The sequence below is a fragment of the Mustela putorius genome, unplaced genomic scaffold (genome assembly GCF_011764305.1).
Source record: "Mustela putorius furo isolate JIRA1106 unplaced genomic scaffold, ASM1176430v1.1 tig00001033_pilon_pilon_pilon, whole genome shotgun sequence".
Taxonomy (NCBI): Eukaryota; Metazoa; Chordata; class Mammalia; order Carnivora; family Mustelidae; genus Mustela; species Mustela putorius.
The window spans coordinates 173,547-200,582 of record NW_025421540.1 but is presented as its reverse complement, the minus strand read 5'-3'; the positions used below and the strand labels follow the sequence as shown (position 1 = coordinate 200,582).

Sequence of the window (27,036 nt, the reverse complement as noted above, 5' to 3'; positions counted from 1 at the left end):
CCTAAGTCCTAGTATGTGAATGTTACCTGGTGTCCAAGGGAACAAACACAAAGGAAGTATATGCTTTGGCAAAAATCACCATCTACACATCCTTTAAGAACATTGAGTCCTTCCCACATGTAAATAACAGTCTCATCACTTTATGTCTGTTATTTACATCTATTCGGTTTAATCTTCATAATAATCTCATAAAATGGTAATTTCCTCATCCTTTCTTTCCAGATGAAGGAACTGAATTTTGTAAATATTGGACAACTTTCCCCCACAATATCAGTTCTCTAAAATTTGGGATCTTGACTTTACCAAGTTCTTCATCTTTATGTTATGAGGCTGTGAGTACCTATTACAACCTAACTGGGCATTCAGAACGCAAAGAGCAATAAGGTAGACACTGTTCCTGTCCAAGTGAAACTTATAGACTCATGAGAAAAGCAGATATCTGACAGCTGTTTACTCACATAATTAAATCTTTAATTATAATATTGATACATCTACCAGCAAGAAGGACACTCTCATCTAGGTGGACAGGGAAGGAAGTCTCTGAGCAAACAAAATTTCATCTCAGATCTGTCAAGTGTTCTAGATATTGCAGGCAGGGAACTGGATCAGGTGGCAAAGAGCTAGGCTTGCTGGAGACAATTAAAGAGGCAAGGGGAGCCAGGAGAGAGTGGGGCAAGATGAACTCCAGAGGGAGGCTGTGGGCTTTCCTAGACAGTCACAGAACTTTGAATGCAAAGCCATTTAAGAGTTTTAGTTACAAGAGTGCTCAAAACAGACTCAGATGTGTGATTTAAAGGGATGACAGTAGCTGCAACATGGATAAGGCATTACTAGAAAGTTCTAGCGCTCCAGCTGAAGGTAAGGCTGCTTTGGATACCACAGGTCTACTTGGAACCACAGATCTAGGCATGGACAAATACTTTCACAATTCTACATTAAGGACTCCATCACCTTTTAGGGATAATCAGTGAAACTGTGCTGATACCCCTGGTCTCAAGGTAAAAACCTCTGAAGAAAAGCTAGACTAATCATACATATATATAACTACTATTTATTCAGCCAACACTCAGAAGGAGTGGATCTAGGAAGCTCTCAATCTTGTAAATGAATTTAAATGATGGCAAAACTATTCTAGTGACTTTTAAAATATTTATTTATTCATTTGAGAGAGAAAGCATGAGCAGGGGAAGGGGCAGAGGGAGAGGCAGACTCCCTGCTGAGCACAGAGCCCAATGTGGGGCTCTCCATCCCAGGACCCTGAGTCAATGACCTGATTCAAAATCAAGAGTGGGGCACTTAACTGACTGAGCCACCCAGTGGAAATATGAAATCCTTTAAAAAAAAAAAAAAGAAAAGAAAACTTTTTAAATAACAGTTTAGCATTTGTTATTGGCATAGAGTTAATGTAACAAGCTCTCTATCTAGATTTACTGAGCTGGAGAAGACTGGTGATCAAGGTTCATTTGATGAAGTATTATAACTAAATATTGGTGAGCAAGATGTTTGGCTGGACAGGAAGACTCAAGGCTCAGCTGGGGAGAGCAGAGGCTGAGTACTTGAGAAAATACGTTCGATGAATCAAAGAGTGAACAGTCATCTAATTCAGGTCAGACATATGACACAAAGCTATGTATCTGGGTAGAGTTCCAGTGAAGAAATAAGGTATCTGGTTGGAGAAAAGTGCAAGCACAAGACTGATAGGACAGTGCTGTCCCCTCCAATACACAGTCACTAGTCTGATGTGGCTCTAATGTTTTTACAATGTGTTAGTCCTAACGGGGATGTGCTGTGAGTGTCACATAGTCACCAGGTTTCAAAGACTTAGTGCAAAAATCATAATAATAAAAGAAAGTCTCTTGTTAATAATATTGATTACATATTGAAATGATAATATTGGGGTTCTATTGGTTTAAAGGAAGTATAATATAAAAATTAATTTCACCAGTTTCCTTATTCTTTAAAAAAATGTGGTTACAAGAAAATTTAAATGATATGTGTAGTTCACATCACGTTTCTATTGGACAATGCTGGCATACAGAAAAGGGCTATCTCCTAAGAAATCTGGTTATTTGTAGAAAAAAACTTGAATGGTTCTACATTGATGAGTTGTGTTTTTTTTAATGTATGGAGAAATTAAGGAAGAGAGGTTGTGGGAAAGATATCTGATTATGCCATAATAGACTTAAGGGTATATTAATAATAACAGAAAAATGACTCTCCAGTAGTAATTTTTTATTGTATTAATATGCAATGTAATCTATGACTAACGGTGGAATTATACCCATTTAGTACAAAATCAAAAACAAGATTGACTTTTCCTATGAGTTTACTCTCTTATTAAATCTACTATATAATGAAGTTAAGAAAAATGTCCTTCAAAGCATACTTAAAAGCAAAGAAATCCAGTAGAATCTATAGAGTAACGAGGTAAAACACCTGATACAAAGTAAATAATAAATAGTTAAGATTTCACTATTTTTATGAATAATAATATTATGCCTCAGTAATTAAGCAATGTTTTCTGGACTTCTGGATTCATCCGTTTATTTATTCACTCACTCAGCAAATACATTAGAGGTTGACAGTGATTAGGAGAGGGATGAAATCAAAGCCATTGGCCCATTTTTCAGGGGTGTTGAGGGGATTTGAAGGTGATTTAACAGCAATGTAACACAGCAGAAAATTCATTCAGAAAAGAAACAGGAGCATGTATCAAAATAGTCAGTGTTATCTTGTTGCTCTTTCCAACGGCCTTTCATTTACCCACAAATTGATGAGATGGTGTCTAAAACTAGATACGACATAGATTCCTGGCCAAGTGTCTTGTGTGTGTGTGTGTCTGTGCATGTCTGTGCATGTTAAAAAAAAAAAAAAACAAACAAAAAACAAAACAAAACAAAACAAATTCCCACTTGAACATACCCCCTACAGGAATCAAATACAAAATGAGCTATAGGGAATACCATACATAAATTCTGCACATTAAGTAGGCAGGCAGGCAGGTAAGCAGACTTGGAGGATTAGATGCTATAAATCTCCTCCCAGCAGATGATATGGCTCCTCCTCTTCATTCCCTTGAAGCTTTGACCTTTGCCATGAATGTGGTCCTGATCCAGCCACTCCAGGACGTGGAAGTCATCAAAGGCAAACACCTGCACTTTTGGTAACAACTTCTCTTTAAATGGACATGATCTTTCCTTTGCACATTTCCGATCAGGATGAGCGTCCATTCAATTAGCTTTTTATGACCTCTTTTCAAAAACCTTTAAAATTTCAGATATTTATGCTAGATCTTTTCATTTGCCTTTTCTCTCTTCCGCCTCTCTATCCTATAGCCATCCAGTGATTGAAGGTTGGTACAGACTACTGGAGCTGACTGGGAGATTCACCAACAGCAGCCAGCATTAAAGAGAGCGTGCTCCATTCTGATAGGTAACTTCAGAAACAGCATTGTTTCTTAGACATGTCATGAGCATGGCCAACTCTGCTTGATGGGTAAAGAAATAAAATAGTTAAATGTAATTTAAGTGCCTTTTCTAAGGCCAAGGTGGGCTAATCAATCATTGTGTGTGTGTGCGCGCGTGCGTGCTTAAAGCTCTGTTTGAATTTTAGGATGCATAATGAATTAGATAAATTATCCGGTGAACAAGCAACAGATTCTGTCTTTCTGTTCATGCAAAGTCTTTTATTCCAGAGGAAAATATGTCTAAAGGGGGTAAGGCTTATTTGTTTTTCTAAAATTCTCATTCCTTTCTATTTTTAACCTCGACTTGCTTTCAAGGGAAAATGATTTCCCCTTTGACACAAAGTTATGTGTTACAAAAAAAAAAATCAATCTTGGGGGAGAAAGAAGCAAACAAACAAACAAAAAAAGATAAGATGTAATAGCAAAAGTATTTTGAATTAGAACATCAGAAGGAAAATAATAATCATTGTCACCAATAGATACCAAATTCAAGGATCCATGTTCTATGTTCAAGCACATGTTTTTAGACACCTTGATATTTGAATGAGGATCCATCATTTAAAAAATTGGCTCAGACTGCAATATGATCTTTGGACCAAGGTTTCAGAAACACCACCTTGCTTAAGAATGCTTGGATCAACCAGGAGATCAAAGAAGAACTTAAACAATTCATAGACACCAATGAGAATGAAGACACTTCGGTCCAAAACCTATGGGATAGAGCAAAGGTGGTCCTAAGAGGGAAATACATAGCCATCCAAGCCTCCCTCAAAAGAATTGAAAATCCAGAATGTACCAGCTGTCTCTACACCTTAAAGAGCTGGAGAACAAACAACAAATCAAGCCAACACTATATGTAAGAAGGGAAATAATCAAGATTAGAACAGAGGTCAATGGGGTAGAAACCAGAGATACAGTAGAATGTATCAATAAAACTAGAATCTGGTTTTTTGAAAGAATCCATAAGATTGATAAACCATTGGCCACACTAATCCAAAAGAAAAGAGAGAAAGCCCAAATTCATAAAATTATGAATGAAAGGGCGAGATCACAAGTAACACCAAGGAAGTAGAAACAATTATCAGAAGTTATTATCAACAGTTACATGCCAATAAGCTAAGCAACCTAGATGAAATGGATGCATTCCTGGAAAACTATAAACTCCCAAACTTGAATGAGAAGAAATTGACAACCTTAATAGATCAATATCTAGTAACGAGATTGAAGTGGTGATCAAAAACCTCCCAAAAAACAAGACCCCAGGACCTGACGGATTCCCTGGGGAATTCTACCAAACTTTCAAAGAAGAAATAACACCTATTCTCCTGAAGTTGTTTCAAAAAATTGAAGCAGAAGGAAAACTTCCTGACTCTTTCTCTTGACTCTTGCTGGAAAAGCCAGCATTTCCCTGATCCCCAAACCAGGCACGACCCTACCAAAAAGGAGAATTTCAGACCAATATCACTGATGAATATGGACGCTAAGATTCTCAACAAGATCCTAGCAAACAGGATCCAACAGCACATTAAAAAGATTATCCACCATGACCAGGTGGGATTCATCCCTGGGCTATAAGGATGGTTCAACATTCGCAAATCAATCAATGTGATAGAAAAAATTAATAAGAGAAGAGAGAAGAACCACGTGGTCTTCTCAATTGATGCAGAAAAAGCATTTGACAGAATCCAGCATCCGTTCCTGATTAAAACGCTTCAAAGTATAGGGATAGAGGAAACATTCTTGAACTTCATCAAATCTACCTATGAAATACCCACAGCAAATATCATCCTCAATGGGAAAAAGCTTGTGTCCTTCTCGTTGAAATCAGAAACACGACAAGGAGGCCCACTCTCACCACTCTTGTTCAATATAGTATTAGAAGTCCTAGCAACAGCAATCAGACAACAAAGGGAAATAAAAGGTACCCAAATTGGTAATGAAGAAGTCAAACTCTCTCTATTCGCAGATGACATGATTCTTTATATGGAAAAGAATCCACCCCCAAACTACTAGAACTCCTGCAACGTGGCAGGATACAAAGTCAATATGCAGAAATCAGTGGCTTTCTTATACACTAACAATGAAAATACAGAAAGGGAAATTAGAGAATCAATTCCATTTACTATAGCACCAAGAACCATAAGATACTTGGGAATAAATGTAACCAAAGAGGTAAAGGATCTGTAATTGAGGAACTACAGAACACTCATGAAAGAAATTGAAGAAGACACAAAAAGATGGAAGACCATTCCATGCTCTTGGATCGGAAGAATAAACATTGTTAAAATGTCTATACTGCCTAGAGCAATCTATATTTTTAATGCCATTCCGATCAAAATTCCATCAGTATTCTTCAAAGAGCTGGAGCAAATAATCCTAAAATTTGTATGGAATCAGAAGAGACCCCGAATCGCTAAGGAAATGTTGAAAACCAAAAATAAAACGGGGGGCATCACGTTACCTGATTTCAAGCTTTACTACAAAGTTGTGATCACCAAGACAGAATGGTACTTGCATAAAAACAGACACATAGACCAGTGGAACAGAGTAGAGAGCCCAGATATGGACCCTCAACTCTATGGTAATTTAATCTTTGACAAAACAGGAAAAAATGTACAGTGGAAGAAAGAAAGTCTCTTCAATTAATGGTGCTGGGAAAACTGGACAGCTATATGCAGAAGAATGAAACTCGACCATTCTCTTACACCGTACACAAAGATAAACTCAAAATGGATAAAAGACCTAAACGTGAGACAAGAATCCATCAGAATCCTAGAGGAGAACATAGGCAGTAATCTCTTCAATATCAACCACAGCAACTTCTTTCAAGATATGTCTCCAAAGGAAAAGGAAACAAAAGCCAAAATAAACTACTGGAACTTCATCAAAATCAAAAGCTTCTGCACAGCCAAGAAAACAGTCAAGAATACAAAGAGGCAACCCACGGAATGGGAGAAGATATTTGCAAATGACAATACAGACAAAAGGTTGATATCCAGGATCTATAATGAACTCATCAAACTCAGCACACACAAAATAGACAATCATATCAAAAAATGGGCAGAAGATATGGACAGACACTTCTCCAATAAAGACATACAAATGGCTATCAGACACATGAAAAAATGTTCATCATCACTAGCCGTCAGGGAGATTCAAATTAAAACTACATTGAGATATCACCTTACACCAGTTAGAATGGCCAAAATTAACAAGACAGGAAACAACATGTATTGGAGGGGATGTGGAGAAAGGGGAACCCTCTTCCACTGTTGGTGGGAATGCAAGTTGGTGCAGCCTCTTTGGAGAACAGTGTGGAGATTCCTCAAGAAATTAAAAATAGAACTTCCCTATGACCCTGCCATTGCACTCCTGGGTATTTAGCCCAAAGATACAGATGTGGTGAAAAGAAGGGCCATCTGTATCCCAATATTTGTAGGAGCAATGGCCACGGTCGCCAAACTGTGGAAAGAACCAAGATGCCCTTCAACGGACAAATGGATAAGGAAGATGTGGTCCAGGTCCATATACACTATGGAGTATTATGCCTCCATCAGAAAGGACGAATACCCAACTTTTGTAGCAACATGGACGGCACTGGAAGAGATTATGCTGAGTGAAATAAGTCAAGCAGAGAGAGTCAACTATCATATGGTTTCACTTATTTGTGGAGCATAACAAATAGCATGGAGGACATGGGGAGTTAGAGAGGAGAAGGGAGTTGAGGGAAATTGGAAAAGGAGGTGAACCATGAGAGACTATGGATGCTGAAAAATAATGTGAGGGTTTTGAAGGAGCAGGGGGTAGGAGTCAGTTTCCAGGTGGTGGGTATTATAGAGGGTGTGGATTGCATGGAGCACTGGGTGTGGTGAAAAAATAATGAATACTGTTATGCTGTAAATAAAAAATAAATTTAAAAAATAAATAAATAATTAAAAAAAAAAAGACTGACCTTTAATCTACATTTTGCCCAAGATCATGTTCCAGCTTTAATATCATCTAATTGGTGGGGGGGGGGGAGTGAAGCAGGGAAATTTTGAGCTTTTAGAAAGTAGGAGCTATAGTTTTGTATTTCACAGGGCCAATGAAGAAGTTGCAATGTGTTTCATTTTAGCTTATTTCAACAGGTTGAAAGCATTCAAGAGGGGATCTGAGAGGGCCACGAGGTAGGGCCACAAGTTAGAATTCTGAAATTCTCCCTGGTCTGCAGCCTGTCAAGGCTGGAGACATTTAGCTCCATTCCTGCTGCTCCCACACCATGCATGGTCACAAATCTACATTAATACTAATAACATTGTGCCTCTCAGAACTCCCCAGAGAGTTTGCTAAGTTCTGTTTGAAGTGATTCTGGAAGTCAGAAGCCATGTGCATTTCCCAACAGGTCCTCACCCCTTTCACTGGGCCGTCTTTGTCAGGAACAGTGGAATCTTGCCTCAAAGGGGGAATAATCTGGGCGCCTAGGGGGTTCAATGGGTTAAGCATCTGCCTTCAGCTCAGGTCATGATCCCAGGGTCCTGGGATCCAGCCCCGCATTGGGCTCCTGCTCAGCCGGGAGTCGACTTGTCCCTTTCCCTGTGCCCTGCTTGTGCTGTCTCTGTCTCTCTCTCAAATAAATAAAATCTTTTAAAAAGTGGGAGGGTGGGGGGGGCAGAATAACAGATAATCCTCCCACCTATTCCAACAATCATGAATTCATGAATTCATGAATCAACTGGCATGAATTCCCCATTCCAGTGGAACAGATCTGAGGGTTTGGACAAATGGAAGTAATAGCTTTGTTTTTGAAAGGGGTGCAGAATGAGTCCAGACTCAGAGAACAAAAACTACTGCCTCTGCTAGGTAGGACTTCACTGTCTCCCCACTTCTTGTCCCGGAGAGCTTCAGTCATTCCTGGGGCCCTAGAGGGTTACTGAATACAGGGTGAAACAGAAACCCTGTTTGTGTGCCTCCACTAGTGTTTGGGGAAGAGGGTGGAGCTAAGTTTTGTCATTCTCCTCTGGCCTCTTTTTCTACTTTGTTTTTTGTTTTATTTTTTGTTTTTAAGATTTTATTTACTTATTTATTTTAGAGAGGGAGAGAGTGAGAACAGGGGGAGGGGTAGAGTGAGAGGGGGAATCAGGCTCCCTACTGAACAAGGAGCCCGATGTGGGGCTGATACCAAGACCCTGAGATCATGACCTGAGGCAAAGTCAAGAGTGGGACACTAGGCCCACTGAGCCCCCCAGGCACACGTGCTTCTGCTTTGCTTTAATTCAAGGTGAACTGGTCTGTGGTTCAGCGCCCACAAGGGTCACTGCCTCCCTTGGATGTATGATGCTCTGCTAGTTCTAAGTCCTACCGACCTTGGGAGCCCTGGAGTCAGGGTGGCCTCATCCTCACCATTTAGCCCACCATTTAGCCCCCTCCTCACACCACATGGTTGACATCAGTAGTTTTCTAGACTTGCTTCATCTGACTCCGAACAGAAATGGTCTGGTGTTGAGGAGATAGATTTTGCTTCTATGCCTGGTTCTGTCCATTAGGATCCCGAGTCCGTCCAACTACCCCATTTCATGCCAGGCTTGGAAAAGATAGCTTAACCCTCCCGACAGCAGCTGCCACTCCAAGGAAACATAAAGGATTCAGTCATACTGGTCACTTGGCACTCCGCAGATCACTATTTCCCAATCTGCAAGCACATCAGGGCATTTGGTGCATCAGGAAGACATTCTGGGAGGTGCCACGGCCTGGGGTTTCCTCATTGCCATTGGCTTCCGGTCTCTGCTCTCTCTAGCTGCTGTCACTGCAACTACATCTTGTTCTTCAACCTGATGTCATAGCCAGAAGTTTAGAGGTTCTTAGTCGGTAAGGAGTCTTCTGGAGCAGAGGGCACTCATTGAGCTAGGCAAGGTCAAGATCTATCACAACTGGGAGGTGGGTTGGGGTGATGGTCAGATCCAAGGGCACTGCTGGGAGGCTGCCTGCCTTCTCCACCCAGTTCTGGCACCAGTGGGTTCTGTGACATGGGCAGATATGAAATCTCTCTAAGCCTTGGGTTTTTTTTATCTATAAAGTGAGGATGATAGGACCCACTTGATGGAGTTTCTTTGAGATTTAAATAACACACCCCAGGCATTTAGAAACATTCTCTGCACAAGCTTTAGCACTCAGTAGATCTTAGCTGTTGCTAGTTTTAACAATGTTTTAAATAATATAACATTTGAAGATATAAAATCATCTTCAACCCGACAGCAAATGCATGGGAAGCTATTTAAAATCTTCAAAAGTAAAGCTCTAAATTTCTAGAAGTCGGTCATTAATTTGTTACAGCTCTCTGATGTTACTTTCTGGCTCATATAGTGAAAGGACTGACCTGTTTCTTGCTTTGTAGGTCATTTAATCCTTCCTGTAAACCCTGCAGGGTAGGCTACATTATTATTCTAATTTCACCCACAAGGAAACCAAGAGACAAAGCTGCAAAATAACTTGCCCAAGGTCAGATATCTTGTCTGTGGTGAGGCTGGACCTCAAAGTCAGGTCACAGTGGGGATGGGGAGGGTGTCATAGGAGGGTCAGTCTGGACAGCCATGAGGTTGTTCTGCCTTGGAAGGCATAATTTAAGCCCTGCCAAGGAAGAGATCACACATTTAAATGTGCAACCTTCCCCTTTGGGTATCCACAAGAGAAATAATCCCATCCCTGGAAGCCCATCTTCCTCCTCTCTGCTCACTGTTCTTGTTTGTTTTGTGGGAGGCCGGTTAGAGTAGAGAATAATGCCCCTTTTCCCTTTACTGTGGCTTGGACACCTGTCCAGGTATCCTGGCAATTTGCAGGTAAGCAAAGACTTAACATGATTCAAAACCTTTGATTAAAGGACAACCAAAACAATAAGTCTTGGTGCTTGATGAAATGTCTTGCAAGAAATGGATTGGGTCAAAGCACTTTCCATGCGAAGAATGGATTCCCACGCTCAGAATTAGCTCACTATGTTTGTTTGCTCCCTTCCACAGTTTCTCAGTGTCCCTAGGATGTCCGTCCAATTTTCCGTAGGGCACTATTTCCATTTCTTAAGCAATGTTGATGTATAAAATTAATCTGTGATTATTAAATGTCTTATGTCAGGCATTCCCACAATGTGGCTGGTTTTAACAACAACCTGTTGTTTGATCTGAGGAACTTTAAATGCTGGTAGATTCTTCAATTTGGAAAATGAAGCCAATCCTGGAGTGTGGATGAATATTGTAAGTCATGCCAAGTTCCAAAGGACATCACATAAGGCAGATGCATGGTCTTGTGAAAGCAGAAAGTCTCAAATAAGAGAACAGATAAAACATAGGTGATATGTAAGGTTTCTCTGAGAGTCAAGCTAGGGAGAACTTCCCTTTTGGCTGAGTAAATAACACTTTCCAGTAATGTAAAGCAAAAAATAATTTATAGGCAACGTCCTTGTTTGAATTTATATTTTTAAAATATTAAAAATTTCTATTCTAAGCCCCTTGGATATTATATATGACCACCTTCTCCGCAATCAAAAGGGGTCTCGAGAATTAGCTGGAGAACATAGTTCTGTTAGAAAAATGGGTCAATACCTAATACCATCTCTACCCACTACCCACCCCCAAATTTGCCAATAGCAGACATTTTTTAATATTCTGCTAATTTTTCTAAATCAAGACTTTACATAGTAAATCGATTTTGCAGTTACCTGGGGCTACAGATTTCAGATAATTCACCCCAATAAGTACACACAAGATACTTTGTTCTAGTTCCTTCCAAAACCTTTTAGAGAAGATGTAGAGCTAATGTCTGTGTTTTCACCGGGCAGAGTGAGATCATCACCTATAATGGCTACCCCAGTGACGAGTATGAGGTCACCACTCAGGACGAGTACATCCTCAGTGTCAACAGAAATCCCCATGGACGAAGAGATGCCCGGAGCCCAGGTACGAGATGCGTCTATCCTGCGAAGGCGACAGCATATCACTACACCTTAGGACTGGCTTTCCACTGAGAGAATGACTGGTTTATCAAACTTGGTTCAATTCTTAGATTAGTCTTTAAACAGTTAAAGGGAGTCTCCTTCTTTTCCAATTTTCTGAAGACAGCGAAGAACCTAAAAATATGACGGGCAAGACAGATCTTGTTGACAGCAAACAGGCTCGCTTGCTGGGGGTGTGAATGCAAAGGTGGGACCAACATTTCTTTCGTTCATGACTCATTTCTCATGCAAAAAATTGCTGCATCCCAGGAACGGGATTTCCTCACTCGCAAAGAGGTTGGCTGGGTTGCATGAAGTCTCTCCTGCCCCCTTTAGAATCAATAGGCCCCCTTCGGCAGGACTAAAAAATCAAATTAGATGCTTCTGAAACATTTTCCAGCTAGGAAAATTGGAACATTCTTCCTATATTTTGATCAGAGGGACACAAGTTTTGTGGGAGGAAGGAGCATGGTGTTGATATGGCCTAAATTCTAGCATGAAGAGTCAGCCACGCAAAAGCAGAGGAAATTACTCTTTAAGTAGGGACAAGTCACTGCAAAGCTGAGGATGAGTGAGGAACAGAGAAGAAGGAGCAGAGTAACTGGGAAGACAGGAGGGCAAATACTGTACCCCATCACTGCACTTGTCTATCCTGCCATTCATATTCAGAGGTGGCTAAAATCGCCATTTGACTTCTGTCCTCCAAGAAAGAAAGGCATAATTCTAGAGATTCAGAATAAAATTTGAGAGTGGGACAAAGGTGAGGGTAAGAGACAAATGGCAGAAGTCGAAGTTGATTCTGTGATCATTAACAAATCAGTTTCTTGGACAAGTTCCTCTTTAGAATGTATTTGACCAAAAATTATTCATCCTGTATCTGAAATTCAGATCAACGCCATCCTGAGTCTTCCTGTTAATCTTTGTTTTCTTTCTTTCTTTTTTTTCTAAATCTGGCAACACCAGGCTTGGAGGGAGGGGGCTGGGAATCATAAAAGGAGGGCATTTTTCTCCTTTCCAAGGATGAAGAATTTGGGGAAGGTTTGGAGTTAAGAACCATGGGTTAAGTGTATTATTCTAAAAACTTTACATTAATTTATATCTGAGAAACCTCTCAGCATCCCTAAGAGGTCAGTACTATGAATAGTTACCATTTTACAGGTGATGAACCTGAGCAGGCTGTGTAACAGGCTCAAAGTCACACGCACATAGTGAGTGATGGAATCAGTACTCAAACCCAGCCAGCTCCATAGCCTGTGCTCTTAACGCACTAAATTATGGTGCCTTTTGGAACCTTCTGCGCTGGTTCACCTCATCTCCCTGAATACCCTCTCCCTCAAGAATTTGACAGTCATCAGAGGGATGTTAAGCTGACTCTATTATATTTGGGGTTTTCAAATGCTCTCTGGTGGGCAGAGGCTTGGGATTTGGCTAGAAGCTTGGAGAGAAAATCAGTCACTGTCCATTTATGCTCCCATCCTCCTCCTCCCTGGAAGAGGCAAGGGATTCCATCAGACATGATCATTTTCCTGTCTTTGCCAGACCCCTGATATATGCAAATGTGAATTCCTAGAGCTGGGAGCACAGTTTACAAGCACCCACTGTGGTGTGAAAAAGAACTGGGCTTGTGTCCTGGTTCTGCATCTTGTTAACCAGGTGGCTCCTTGGGAAAGGTACTTCACTACCTTAAAGCTCAGTTTCTGCAGCTGCAAAATGAGGATCCTTAAAGTAGTAGCTACTTGGTAGAGGTATAATGAGACCATAACAAGCTCCTGCATGTTCATCCATCAGCACAGCACATGCTTGAGAATAATAAACATGCTTGAGAAACTTACACGTGACTCTCCCCCTCTACACCAATGAATGACAAGGGGAAAGGTGAATGCTGGTTTTGGGTTTTGCTTCTTCTGGTGTGGGGTGTGTATGTGGGAGGGGTTTCTATCATGTTCCTGAGATGTTCTCTTTATCATAAGTTATTTTCTCTCCCCTCTCTCTCTTCTCCCTTCCTCCTTCCAGGATCCCGGCCAGTCGTGTATTTGCAACATGCCTTATTTGCAGACAATGCCTCTTGGTTGGAGAATTATGCCAATGGCAGCCTTGGGTTCCTTCTAGCAGATACAGGTTATGATGTCTGGATGGGAAACAGTTGGGGGAACACTTGGTCAAGAAGACACAGAACACTGTCAATCACTAAAGAAAAATTCTGGGCCTTTAGGTAAGCCTCATCTAAGAAAAATCATGTGGAAAGGTGGAGACAATTTATTTGAATATAATAGTGTGGGTGATATTAATACTAATCCATAACATTGGAAGGCACATAGTTCCTTGTAGTTTCTACTAATATCTCAAAGCAAAGAAACAGCAGGAATTTAGATTTCCACTGATTGGCCCACAAGTTAGTTACATCATTTTAACGCGATGGTTTTTTAACATCCAATTTTATCCAATACTATACTATATAAATATGTCCCAAGAGACAGCTCAGGGAATTCCTGTGACCAGGGCACACACTCATTCAATCAATGTTTGCTGACTGTCTCCTGTATGTACAGTTATAGGCTCTGAGAACTCAAGAGTGAGAAAAGTGCCTGTCTTCGTCTATTCATTCTAGTGCAGCTAATCCAGGTCTTTTCTCTTGGACAGAGATGGGGTGTGCCAGTACTGTATTTTATTTAGAGAAATTCTGGTTGTAACTGTAGTAGATACCATTTTCAAGAGAACCCCAATATAAGGTTTTTAAAACCTTGCTGATGGGCCATAGAGAACAATCTCCTCATATGCTACCTCCTTGTTTTACTGAAAGTATTTCTGCTGTCACCAGAGGACAGGCTGATTCTTGCAAGATATTTCCCTGTTCATGGCTAAGCTCCCTGTTGGTTTGCAAGCCTACTGCTAGAACAGAGTGTGCTTTCCTACCATGCTAATGAAATATTCAGCACCCGCTGGCAGGTGGGGAATCAAGGAAGGGTAGAATAAATTGTTAGGGTCAGAACCTTTGGGCAGGAACAAACATCAGGAAATATTTTGTGTCACTGCCCCTTGGCAGGGAGCTTGGAACTTGTTTGCTGTAAGACATCACAAGAATTTTCTTATACTTGGGAATGTCAGTCTACAGATTTCCTTACATGTCCTTTTGATAAGCAACCCTCGAGCTCATAGACTACCTGGAGCCACTGAGTATTTTGAAGGTCTTTTTGTTCTCCTGCGTGAATGCCAGCTGAACTGGTGCTGTGGCATTTTGGTAGATACGGAACATGTCTCTGATATGGGAAGAAACATCAACAGCAGGTGCACCTGAGTCATGCCTTGCCTGTCATCCAGTCCCTTGAGCAGGCCTGCTCCCAAATGGGCATGATGATCATTTCACAGATGAGCAAACTGAAGCTCAGAGTGTTTAAGTAATGTATCAAGAGTTTCTCAGCCAGAGTCATGATCTGCCTCCAGTTCTGCTTCCAAAGCTGAGTGTTCTGTAGCCTGAAGGTCTGGAAGGGCCCTGTGGCTGTTTGAAGAAGAGGCGGGCCGAGCAGGGGACGGGGGAGGGAATGGGAGGAGGAAGGGGTGGACAGGCCTTCAGACATACACACAAGGCTGAAATGAGTCCTGCTATTAGACAGTAACACACAGAAATGCAACAAATGGGAGCTACACTAGCCCACGTGAAATTGGATAAAGAATGAAGTGCCCACCAGCATTCTGGGCATGAAAAATAGGTGAGCAGGTGCTCTGAGTGTTCAACTTGGTGGCAAGTACTTACAAGCCCCTGTTTCATTTTGCAGTTTTGATGAAATGGCCAAATAAGATCTCCCAGCAATAGTGACTTAATTGCAAATAAAACCAGTCAGCAGAAGATGTATTTCATCAGGCACTCCCTTGGCACTACCATAGATAGGTTTACAAATGTCAATGTTTTACAAGGGTCAAGGCCTCGTAGGCGTTCACCTTTCTTGAATTTCAGAAACTGTGTGTCAAGCAAATCTTTCCTCCATTTCTGGTTACAATAGCACTTTTGTAATGGTGATAGAATTTCCATGTGCCCCAAATCTAACATATTTCCAAAGAGTAAGTTTCTAGGTCCCTTATGCACGAAACTAGTAAGGCCTAATGACATGAAATATCCCTGAAAAATAAGTATGTGTTGATCACATCTTCCTCACAACCCATTTGGGATTTTAAAAAATAGTAAAAGAGTGAGGTTATACTTACATTTAAATGAATTGAAAATAATACGATCACTTTTTTTTTTAAGATTTTATTTATTTATTAGAGGGAGAGAGAATACATGAGAAGGGGCGGGGTGGAGAGAGAGGGAGAAGAAGACTCCCGGCTGAGCAGGAAGCCCAATGCGGGGCTTAATCCTGGGACTCCAGGATCAGGGCCTGAGCCAAAGCAGACATTAACCAACTCAGGCGTCCCTATGGTCACTTTTTTTTTTTTTTAGTTGATACACAAAAGCATATATAAGCTGGGTTTATCTATTTAACATGCAATTTAGTATTTATGGACTAGCAATTTAATTTAAGTACTATGTAGAAAATGTTTAGAAGTCCAAGATCCTTCTCTTTGAAAATGTACTTCCTAATGATTTCCTAGATCTTTTCAGAGAAAATAAAAAATCCAGCTCCAAATAAAAATTTAGAGGAATCATTATATGAATATTGTGAATTTGTTAGTGATCTTCCACTAAAGCTTCCAATTTTAAGGACACAGATTCAAATTAGGTCCATCTGAACACCCCCTCCCACCCCCAGTGAGGGTGTTTGGGCATGTGGAGGAACCAGATGGAGAAGGAATAGCTTGAATAGGGTCTAGAAAGTGGGCAGGATGTAGATGTGCTCTTACATCTGATCTGCAAAGAAAACAGAAAATATCTGATCAGCATTGCTCTGCCTTATATGTAACGCATGAATTTTTCAGTGGGCATCTTCTGCATTTGGGGCAGAGCAATTTTTGTTATGTGGGAAGGACCCACTCTTCACAAGACATTTAGCAACCCAGGCTCTGACCCACACTGCTGGTCAGTGTGAGCACAGAACAACTCACCTCCATATACTTCCAGAGATCTTCTACAGGAAGTGTTAGACCAGTATACAAGTTTCAATTTTTGTATCAATTGCTCAGCCAATTAATACAAAGTCAGTTCTTTTTCTGGCCAAGATGGTTTTAGTGTTTCAATAAGACTTTCAGGGAGGGAAAAAAAAAAAAAAAGCAAGCGTGTGTGTGCACACGCACACACACACACACGCTTACACACAGTGGGGGGCCCAGAAAGGCATCTTAGAGAACCAAAATACACAGATAGATCACATCCTTGCCCATGCAGGGCTGCTCTCCACCCTTATCTTCATGGGGCTTGAAATGCTTGCTATGCTGTTGCTGACAAGTCAGAGCGGATAGAGATGGCTGGTCCTTACCAGGACCACAGGGGACTAAGAGAAATCAGGGAACATTCTAGAGGTCGGTCAGCACCCAGTAAAGCCCTGGAAGGGATGACATCTCTGCACTGTGAGAAAAAAGCAACTGCGGGATCACTGGATAATACCGCATCAAGAACTGATGCGTTTCCCTCCCGTGAACCAACTGTTTACTTCTGGAAGCTCTGTGACTCATCCTGGCATCTCAGGGTTGGGGTAAAATGACAGCATTGCCAGTGCTCAGCCCACACTGGGGGGTGAAGCTGTCCCCGAGACCCCTCGACAGTGGAGGCTCACTCAGTTTATCCCTCACTCTCCCCAGAGGAATTGAATTGTCTAGAATACAAGAAAAATGGACATGAGAGCAGACAGGACTAAGGGCATATTATCTTCACAGAAACTCAGAAGAGTTTCTCAGTTCACCCGTGGGATTATTGCAACAGAAGGAAAAAGTGTCAAAGCAGAATCCCACTTTTGTTAGTAGAAACGTTGCCTCAGTATTTTCCAATTTTTACAAGATTGTCTTGTCTCCTGTTCTCTTAGGGTTTGTAGCCTTTTCCACCATGCCTGAACTGGCACAAAGAATCAAAATTAATTTTGCCTTGGGTCCTGTGGTCTCATTCAAATACCCCATGGGCATTTTTACCAGTTTTTTTTCTACTTCCAAATTCCATAATCAAGGTAGGCTCCTCATTGTTGCCAAAATGTCTCTGAGGATTCCATTTTGGATCGTAGATCCTTACTACTTTAAAATCTATTATGAAGCAATAGTGGGAAAGTAGGAAATTTACATGAAATCTGTAGAAACCAGACTCTGTGACCATGTGCTGTGTGTGTGTGTGAGTGTGTGTGTGTGTGTGTGTGTGTACCCATGTACATGTCTACGATTCCCATACATAACTTACTATACTCAGATCTATGAACAGATCTGGATTGTCAGAATTTCTAGATGAAGTGAGCACAGTGTAGCTAAAAATCCACTCAAGGTTTCTTGTTCCATTCTTATTCCACTGGGCAGGTCAGTAAATTCACAATGCCCAAATGAAAGACATTTTTCAAGTTCCCTATAATTCCTGACATTTCTGACTTTAATATTAGATGAGCCTGGATACTACAACCCCTTCCTGTAGGGGGGTTTGCTTTAATTTACCAAGGTTACGATTCCAAAATCTAAATGTCTAACAGCTCAATTATTTGTTCAGAATTTATTGGTTAATTTCCAAGGTTGAAGATGTAGTTTGGTTGCCAATTGTGAATTTGGGACTTTATCCATCAGAAGTCTTTTATATTTTTTTTTCTGTTTGCTTTTTCTTTTTATAAAAAGGTCATTGCCATGATAAACATAGTATTTTGGCAAAATTGCCCCTTCAATTTGGGGTGTCAGCTAAAATGGATATTGGCCAAAATGAAATCAAGTAGACTGATAAGGGCTTCACAGTAATTCACACGTAAAATGAGGCCCGGGCTTAAGGTGAAGGAGGGAGAATGGGAAAAAAAAAATTATTTGTGGGCGAACACAAGGATGAATTTCCATAGAACCTAATGATTGGTTGCATAGTTTATTGTGTTGTTTACTATAAGCTCAGGTGATGCAAGTTCCCTTTTGTGGGGTTAATGGTTCTGTTGCCAAAATGTGACTAACATCGGTTAGTTTGGGATGTTTTCTACATTTGGGTAGAGTTGAGCAGACAAAATAGTTACATTACATTGGGAGGCAGATACGTCTGTCTCTATGTCATTTTTATAATATATGGCTTTGTGGGCATAGGTAGGGTCTGAGGCTTATCTCAGTTTCCTATAATTGACTGTCAGATTTCTTGCCCCTTTCAGTGCCATTCCCTGATCCCTCCCACCACTTCATGTCTGTGGCCAGAAACTCCAGTCTTTCCAACTGGGAGCCCCGCTCCCAAGCTTACTCTCTCAAACCCTACACGTTTTAACTCTACTGCATCCCGTGATTTCAAGTATTTTCTGTCCAGTGGTCCCCTTCCCTCAGTACGAACACCATAGTCTACTTTCCAGTCCAAGAGCTGGCTCCACTGGGACACTGCTAAAAAGACAGTGTGCCCATGGGTAGTAGGGGAAACCCTGCTTTTCCTTCCTAGTCAAGGCAATGTCTAGCCTTAAGGAGAAAATGTTCTGGCTCTCTTGCCAGTTAATGAGAAAGGAGAAACACAGGCAATCACTGATTGGACGGGATAGGGGAGCTCCACCATGGAGAAGTGAATTTGGAGTTGAAGAGCCTGACTGCAATCTCTTTTTAAATGATAATTGTTGATCTTCCCTGGATAGAGATGGATTCATAAGTAGTTCCTTTTCCCAAGTGACTTAGTCTTCTTAGCAGAAACACCAAATACAAATGGAAATGGATCTCTAAGAATCCTTATTCCTGGGATGAAGGGAATGTCAAGAAGCCAGAAATCAGTTCTTGAAAGAATAATTATTGTTTATTTTCACAGGGTATTTTTGGTACCAAAGGTGTATTTCTAAAGACAGGAAAGGAACCCACTCTCAAAATCTGCAACAATAAAATATTATGGGTGATTTGTAGTGAACTTATGTCCTTACAGGCTGGATACGACAAGAAAAATATGAATATGGTATGTACAATGATTATGGGGCCATTTGATGCTTTAAGAGATTCTAGCTTTTTTAGACTCACTTTGGTGGATCTATCACGCTGCATAAACAAATGTGGTTCTCTAAACTGTAAAGGCAGAGATTTGCTATGCCTAGATTGAGTATTCAATGGTGCATGATTATGAAAACTGGGGGGGAAGAGTATGTTGGAACATTGTTCCATCCATGGTCATATTAGGAAAACAGATGTCCATCATGAGTTTTGCACATTCCTTATCAGCCACCATTACTATAGTTAATGTGATTTTAGAAATGATACCCTGCATTAAAAAAAAAAATCACAGGGCACCTGGGTGGCTCAGTGGGTTAAAGCCTCTGACTTCAGCTCAGGTCATGATCTCAGGGTCCTGGGATCGAGCCCCACATCAGGCTCTCCGTTCAGCGGGGAGCCTGCTTCCCCCTCTCTCTCTGCCTGCCTCTCTGCCTACTTGTGATCTCTGTCTGTAAAATAAATAAATAAACTCTTTAAAAAATAAATAAATAAATAAATAAATAAATGAAAATAAATCACAGAAAAGAAGAGAAGTCCATATAAGTATACAGCTTATTTCCTCTGTGCCTTCCTTTGTTGGGTGACTTTGGCCCCAGTTAAAACTCCCCACTTAACTTGGAAAGCACAAGACAAAATGGAACAAAGATAGAAGTCTTCTCCCTCAAAAGATGGGCAAGGCTGCTTCATCAAATCTTTGTTTCCTGTTATGGAGAATTCAAGGAGGAAGTGTGTACATCTGCGGGGTACTGTGGTTGGATGGCTAGTTCTGTCACATTGCATATGACGGCCAGCAAGGCTGATACAGTGAAGCCAGTCCCCAAATGACCCTTCTCGCCAGCCCATCCTACTCCTATTCAAGAGGCGAACTTGTACCAAACCAAAATAAGAGAAGGACCATTGTTCAAAGTTTGCTTATTCAACAATAGATATTTTCAATAGATTACTTTCCTTCTGCAGAGTTCTAAAACATAGGATTCCCATTACTAGTATATCTCTATAATTTTTATCTCTATAATGTTTACAAAGACCAAGCACAGTGCATCTGAAGTGATTATATTTAGCTTTTCTTCTGCAATATTTTATTTAGCCTCAAAAAAGCCTGGCACAGTATGATTTTTGTATCTTCATTTAATAGGTGAAAATACAGAAACCCACAAGTTGTCCAAAGTCACAAAGCTTATAATTAACAGAGTTAAGTTCCAATGCTCAGGTGGTGGGATGTGCCCATCAGGGACCATGCACACCCACGCACATGCGCACAACACCCCTCCACGCCCCGAAACCCCGCTCGCAATTTACCCTGGAGCTAGTGCAGGATTGCGCTAAAGCAACCCATGCTTTTACTCATAGTCAGGTGCCTGACATGAGCTCTTCTTTACCTACGTGATTCAGCCTCGTCATTTCCCAAACCCCATCTTGGTTTGCTACTCTTAGAACACTCATTCTCTGCTTCTGTGAGGTATCGTTCCTTTCCCTGGGTGATTTCTGCTATAATATGTTTTCTTTCCCTCCAGAGTCGAATGGACGTGTATATGTCACATGTTCCCACTGGATCATCAATGCAGAACATCCTGCATATAAAATAGGTAGTGTCTTTGCCATGGAAGGACTCTTCGATCTTATTTCAGCACATCTGAAAGGAGAGAGTTAGCAGGTCTAACCCCTAGAAGTTTTGAAACTGGCTTCTACTTTGTCTCCATCACCATCTCTGGTTTGATTTTCCCAGATTGTAAGGAAAAGGGCAAGTTATGGTACAGACCAAGTATGTGACAAAAATGAACCCAGTCTTAGATGGGAGCTTGGAAAAAAGACCCTGAGCTGAAGCAGGAGGTAACCGGGGGAAAGCCTCATGGGATTGAACCTTCCTGGACAGAGAACTACCTGAGCTTTGACTTCCCCCTGAGGAGTCCTGATTTTCCCTTAGCTGTCCCTTCAAACCAAGGGCAGTCATTGCTTCCCTTTCTGCTGGCCTTGTGCTTCTAGAGGTAAAAATGTATTTCTATCCTTCTAATGACACAGGAGTCTTATTTTCTTCCCAGGGCACAGTGGTTTTCTAAGATTTACTGTTAACAATTGTGATTCTTACTCTGATGATTTTTTCCAAAAAACATGTATTTCAGCTTTACAGATCTGATGAATTCAGAGCTTATGACTGGTGAAGTGAAGCAGAGAACATGCATCACTACAATCAGGTGAGCTGTTTGGAACGGCCCCAGAAGGGTGGTTTTGAGACATTATAATAAGAAATTATTGGAGGGTGAAAAGAATCCAACCTGACGATTGGTGGCATTCCCACTGACAGAGCTTTTTAAAAAGTGACTAATTTAAATATGCGTTCATTGCAGAACATCTAAAAATAAATAGGCTAGAAATAAAAGAGGCATGTCCGAAGGAATTAATATAATGTATAATCCCTCCACTCACAAAACACAAGATGTATCAATATTTTACTGCATTTATCCCAGTCTTCTCAATGTTGCCGCTTTCACACAATTTTTAATCTTGCTTTTTCATGTACAGTTATGCAAGACCTAGCCAATGCCATGGAGGTGGTTTTTAACATATTTTTCGTTGACTGTATAATAATGAAAATTGTTTTTTAAAAATCTATAAAAGTATACAGGGAAAATGAATACCCAGTTCTTGATACCAACAGAAAAAAGTATAGGATCCCACATGAAAATTATAAGAATATTATCCACCCATGATGAGTTGAGCCATTAGCCACTTTTTGTTGTTGTTGTTGTTGTTTATTAAAAGATTTCATCTATTTCCTTGACGGAGAGAGAAAACACAAACAGGGGAAGCAGCAGGCAGAGGGAGAAAAAGAAACAGGGTCTCTGCAGAGCAGGAGGACCCCAATGTGGGACTTGATCCCACTGACCCTGGGATCATGACCTAATCCGAAAGCTTCACCAACCAAGCCACTCAGACACCCTTTAGCCTCTTTTTTCCATCTGATATTTCACACTAAACTTTGTAGACTCATCTAGGCTCTCTGTTCCTGTGATAAATCCTGTTGTCACCATTTCTTTTCTCAAATTCAGGTGCTGGGCTTCTCCATATGAACCAGACACATTAAATTAAATTTTCCCAATGTTTTCCCAGACTGATGTATTGAAGGCAATTTATTTGTGCAAATATAGACCAATTACATTGTTTCTAAGCATCAAAACAGTCAATCAGACCAACTGATTTCTCCATTAGTGAATGGATTGAATTGTGGGACAAATGATTCTACTAGCCCTAAGGACAACTTAAGAGAGCTATGTATATTTTTATTATTTTTTAAGCTTGATTAAGGTGTAATTTATATATAATGAAATTCACAAATTTTCCAATTCAGTGAGTTTTAGCAAACACACTCATTTGGGTAACCATGCTATAATTTAGATATAGAAGTTACCACTATGCCCAGGTGTTTTCCCCTGCCCCTCAGACTATATATTCACAGATGAATATATTTGCAAATGCTTAGAATAAGGCCAAGAAAAAAAGAAAAACAGAAAAACAAAAACAAAACAAAATTTTTTTAAAAAGCCACAACAAATGTGAAAAGAATTACCTTCAGAAAGGGGAAGAAAGGCAGACTGAATGGGGAGAATGTGAAGGAATTAAGGAGACTCTCAATTTGGATTTGACATAATTCTTTTTTCTTCCATTATTTTTTAAAAGATTTTTATTTATTTATTTGACAGACAGAGATCACAGGTAGGCAGAGAAGCAGGCAGAGAGAGAGCAGGAAGCAGGCTCCCCGCTGAGCAGAGTCTGATGTTGGGGGGGCTCCATCCCAGGACAGAGGGATTTTAAGGCAGAGGCTTTAACCCATTGAGCCATCCAGGTGCCCCTCTATCATTATTTTTAATGGGCATATTATACTTATAAATTGTTTCCATTTACAAGAAAATAAAATAAAAATGTCACCCATACACTTAAGACCATTGTTAGTCAAGCTCTTTCTTTTTCAGCTTTATTGAGGCAAAATTGACAAAATTGTAAGATTGAAGGATACAACGTACTGACTTAAGTGTGTGGGAGGGTCAGTGTCCTTAGAATTTATCCATGGTTCGCTGGTTCCACCTGAGTCCAGGCTGAGCCTGTTTGCTTTGAGTATGATTTTAGGTCACTTGAAGTTAATTTTTATTCTATTCTAGCCTCATCACTTTGTCATCTTCTTAAGTTCCCAGCGCAATCTTTGAGCCTGTCACATTTTATCGAGAATAGGGAGATTCAACCATGTAAGCTCCACGAGGGTAGAGATTTTCTTCTGTTTTGTTCACCAGATGTTTTCTCAGCTGGGAGAGGCCCTGGCACTTCGTGGGCCCTTAACACCTACTTGTTGCATGAATAAAATTTCTTAAAGTCCCTCTTATGCATCTTAAAATGTCACTGTCCCCTTCTCTTCTTCCTTCCTCTTTCAGAAAATGAAGACACACTTATTTCCCAAGTTTGTGGGCCTGTGCCCTTGGGCCCATCTCTTATTATCTCCTCTTTTTCCTGGTTCCCATTACACTCTTTTTTTTTAAGATTTTATTAAATTTTTTGACAGACAGAGATCACAAATAGGCAGAACGGCAGGCAGAGAGATGGGTAAGCAGGCTCCCTGCTGAGCAGAGAGCCCCATGTGGGCCTCGATCCAAGGACCCTGAGATCATGACCTGAGCCAAAGGCAAAGGCTTAACCCACTGAGCCACCCAGGTGCCCCTCCCATTACACTCTTAAATGAATTGCTGTTCTTTATGAAAAACAAACAAAAAAGCCTTCCATCAACCTATGGATTCTATCACTCATCATTCCAACCCTCTCAATTTAATCAACATTTTTTTAAATATTTGAAAGGACTGAGTTTCTCCATTTTTTTCCCTCTTCCATTCACTCCTGAACCCCAGAGCTGGAGTTTGGGTCTTCATCTTTCTATTACAGCTACTGTATTTAAAGTCACTTGTGCCTTTTGATTGCCACAATCCAGTGGCCTGCTCCAATGCATGTTCTGTGAGCTCCCAAGGCACCTTTGCCATTCACTTCCCCAACCCAGACTTCCATAATGTGGTGATCTTGAGTTTTCCCTTCTCTTTCTGATTATTTCCCTCATCCTCCATTGCCACTGGCTGCTTTCTATCGCCCCCATTCACAAATGATCAGCCTTCCTCCTCTCTCCCTTTCTCCATTGGAGAATGTAGTCCTAACCTGTAGCTTCAATTATCCCTTCTCTGGACCATCCCTGCTGCATGTCTAGATTGTTCCAGAATCTACCTCCAGCCTATTCCTTCCTCAAGGCATCTCAGACCGATGGTCCTTACAGTTACCCTCAGACAGAACTCTGAGAAATGACCCTGCCTCATCCTCCCAAACTTCTGAAAGATGTCAAAATACCTTAGGCTAGCCCTTGACTATCTGTCTCGAATCTTCTATCCTCCTGCATTCTCTCACACAGTTTCATCCCGGGGTTCTCTGGACAGCTTGTCATCCTGACCGTGGTGTACATGTTCTTGCTACCTGCTAGGAAGCCCTCTCACCCTCATCCCTATGTGACAGAATCCAACAATCCCTCCAGAGTCATTTCAGATGATTCCTCTTCCTCAGAAGCCCCCAGGTGGAAGTTGTGTCTTCTTCACCTTCACTGCCATTGTATTTGGGGAGTGTTTAGTGGCATTTGACATACCCTACTTTGTAGGCAAATGTCTGTTGACCTATCTTACATCCTTCCTTCATGCTCCTTGAAGATGCAGACCATTGCAGGTGTTCTTTCTACTTCCCTCAGTGCCTGAAAGAGCTGCACTTGTAGTCAATGCTGAGCCCAGTAGCTGAACCCAGCAGTTGCCATGAGGAGATTTCACTCACAAATGCTCTTTCTCTCTCTTCCGTAGAGCCGTCCCCTGCTCTATGACTTGACTGCCATGAAGGTGCCTACTGCTATGTGGGTTTGGGGCCATGACAGCCTTGTGATGTTCCGGGATGTGGCCAGGGTAATTCCCCAAATCAGAAATCTCCAGTATTTCGACCTCTTGCCTGACTGGAACCACTTTGATTTCATCTGGGGCCTGGATGCTCCCCAGAGAGTGTATAGTAAAATCATAGCCTTGATGAAGTCATATTCCTGATGGCAAGGAATTCCTTTTTGTTAAAAGTTGCTTGCCAGACCAGGGGAGGCTTTGGGAAAGAGACTGATCAGCAGGGAGGCCTCCTCTGGCGTCCTTCCACTCATTTGTGTTGCTAAGGGTTTCCCTTACCCACCATCCCCGCTAGGAGTTATTTCAACTGTGTTGCTCACCAGCTGAGAAATCTCCAACCTTCCCCCCTCAGTCAGGGGAGGCCCCATTTTTCATCTCTGCGAAATATGCCCATGGGAGAGTAGTTCAAGGCCTTTTTCTTTCCTCATTAAAGTCAATTTCTTAAAAGGAGAGACTTTGCAAAGGCAGCCATTTAGAAATATATTTGGGGAGGCAGTGATCTTATGACCTACCTGTAATCACCGTTAGGGCCAGAGACATGATGGCCATCTGTAAACAGGCCATGAAAATAAGCTCTGGCCCACATCCAGTAGGAAAGAGAACATCACGCTGGAAAAGACTAACAAAATGGAAGTATTCCCATGAATGACTAGGTAGGATATGCTGAATTACTGATTATTCTGAAGGTACAACACATAAGAAGTAAATCTCTCACATCTTGCCCTAAAGATAAGTTAAACTGATCACCAGCAGTGTCTTCATGGTCAAAGTGGGATTTATACTATTGTTTGTACCCAAATGACATTTAAAGCAGCTTCCAGAAAGCCTATGTTGCGGGGGGCACTAGGAATATTCCCAGTCTTGCTCTATTTTATTCTCTAAATGATGCCAGACATTGATTCTAGGATTTAGTACAGAGTTCCAAGAGCAGCATGAAGTTTTGTGTCCGTTTCTGGATTCCTGAGCAGTAGAAACTTGGAAAAGTTCTTTACCCTCTGTGAAGATGTCACTAATGGACTACTGTTTACATCCCTCAAGGAATGAACATACCTCCCACAGTTAATTTTTAAAAGGTAATATATGTTAGCCCCCCCATATTTGCATATTGGACCAGGGTCTTTTGGATGTCAAATACCACATAATCATTCTTTAATAAATAATTCGTACCTCATCATTTTTAACCTTAATTTTAATGTCTTTCAAAAGAATAACAATTTTAATACACTTGGGAAGCCATTTGAAATGCAAATCCATCCATATTTATGTAACTTTTATTTACCAAGATTATACTATCCAAGTTTATCAGTTTTAAGTGAGTTTTATGGAACTCTTCTGAAGAATGAAATGTAGTTTTCTTTTTTATTTTTTTTAATTTAAATTCAAGTAGCCAACATATAGTATATCATCAGTTTAAGATGTAGTGTTCAATAATTTATCAGTTGCGTATAATGCCCAGTGAAAATGTGGTTTTCATACAAACAATTCAGCCTTTCAAAGTCACATTTAGCCAAATTAACCAAAATGTATTAAATAATATAACTATTATAACAAATAGAAGAGGCATAAGTAAGTCTGAGAACAAACATTTAACTCTTAGTAAGCTTACAGTTCAACTGGAAGGA

At 40.8% G+C, this 27,036-nt stretch overlaps 1 protein-coding gene across 1 annotated transcript; it reads left to right on the top strand.

Annotated features, from left to right (window-relative positions):
• Positions 1-815: 815 nt before the first annotated feature.
• Positions 816-25,564, top strand: LOC101686111 (lipase member N). The gene is given in 12 exon segments (XM_045087080.1): positions 816-858; positions 10,568-10,686; positions 11,271-11,388; positions 13,437-13,635; positions 15,197-15,231; positions 15,234-15,302; positions 17,372-17,481; positions 17,483-17,512; positions 19,291-19,431; positions 20,978-21,049; positions 21,584-21,655; positions 25,331-25,564. Coding segments are annotated over 12 exon segments (1,242 nt in total).
• Positions 25,565-27,036: the final 1,472 nt, after the last annotated feature.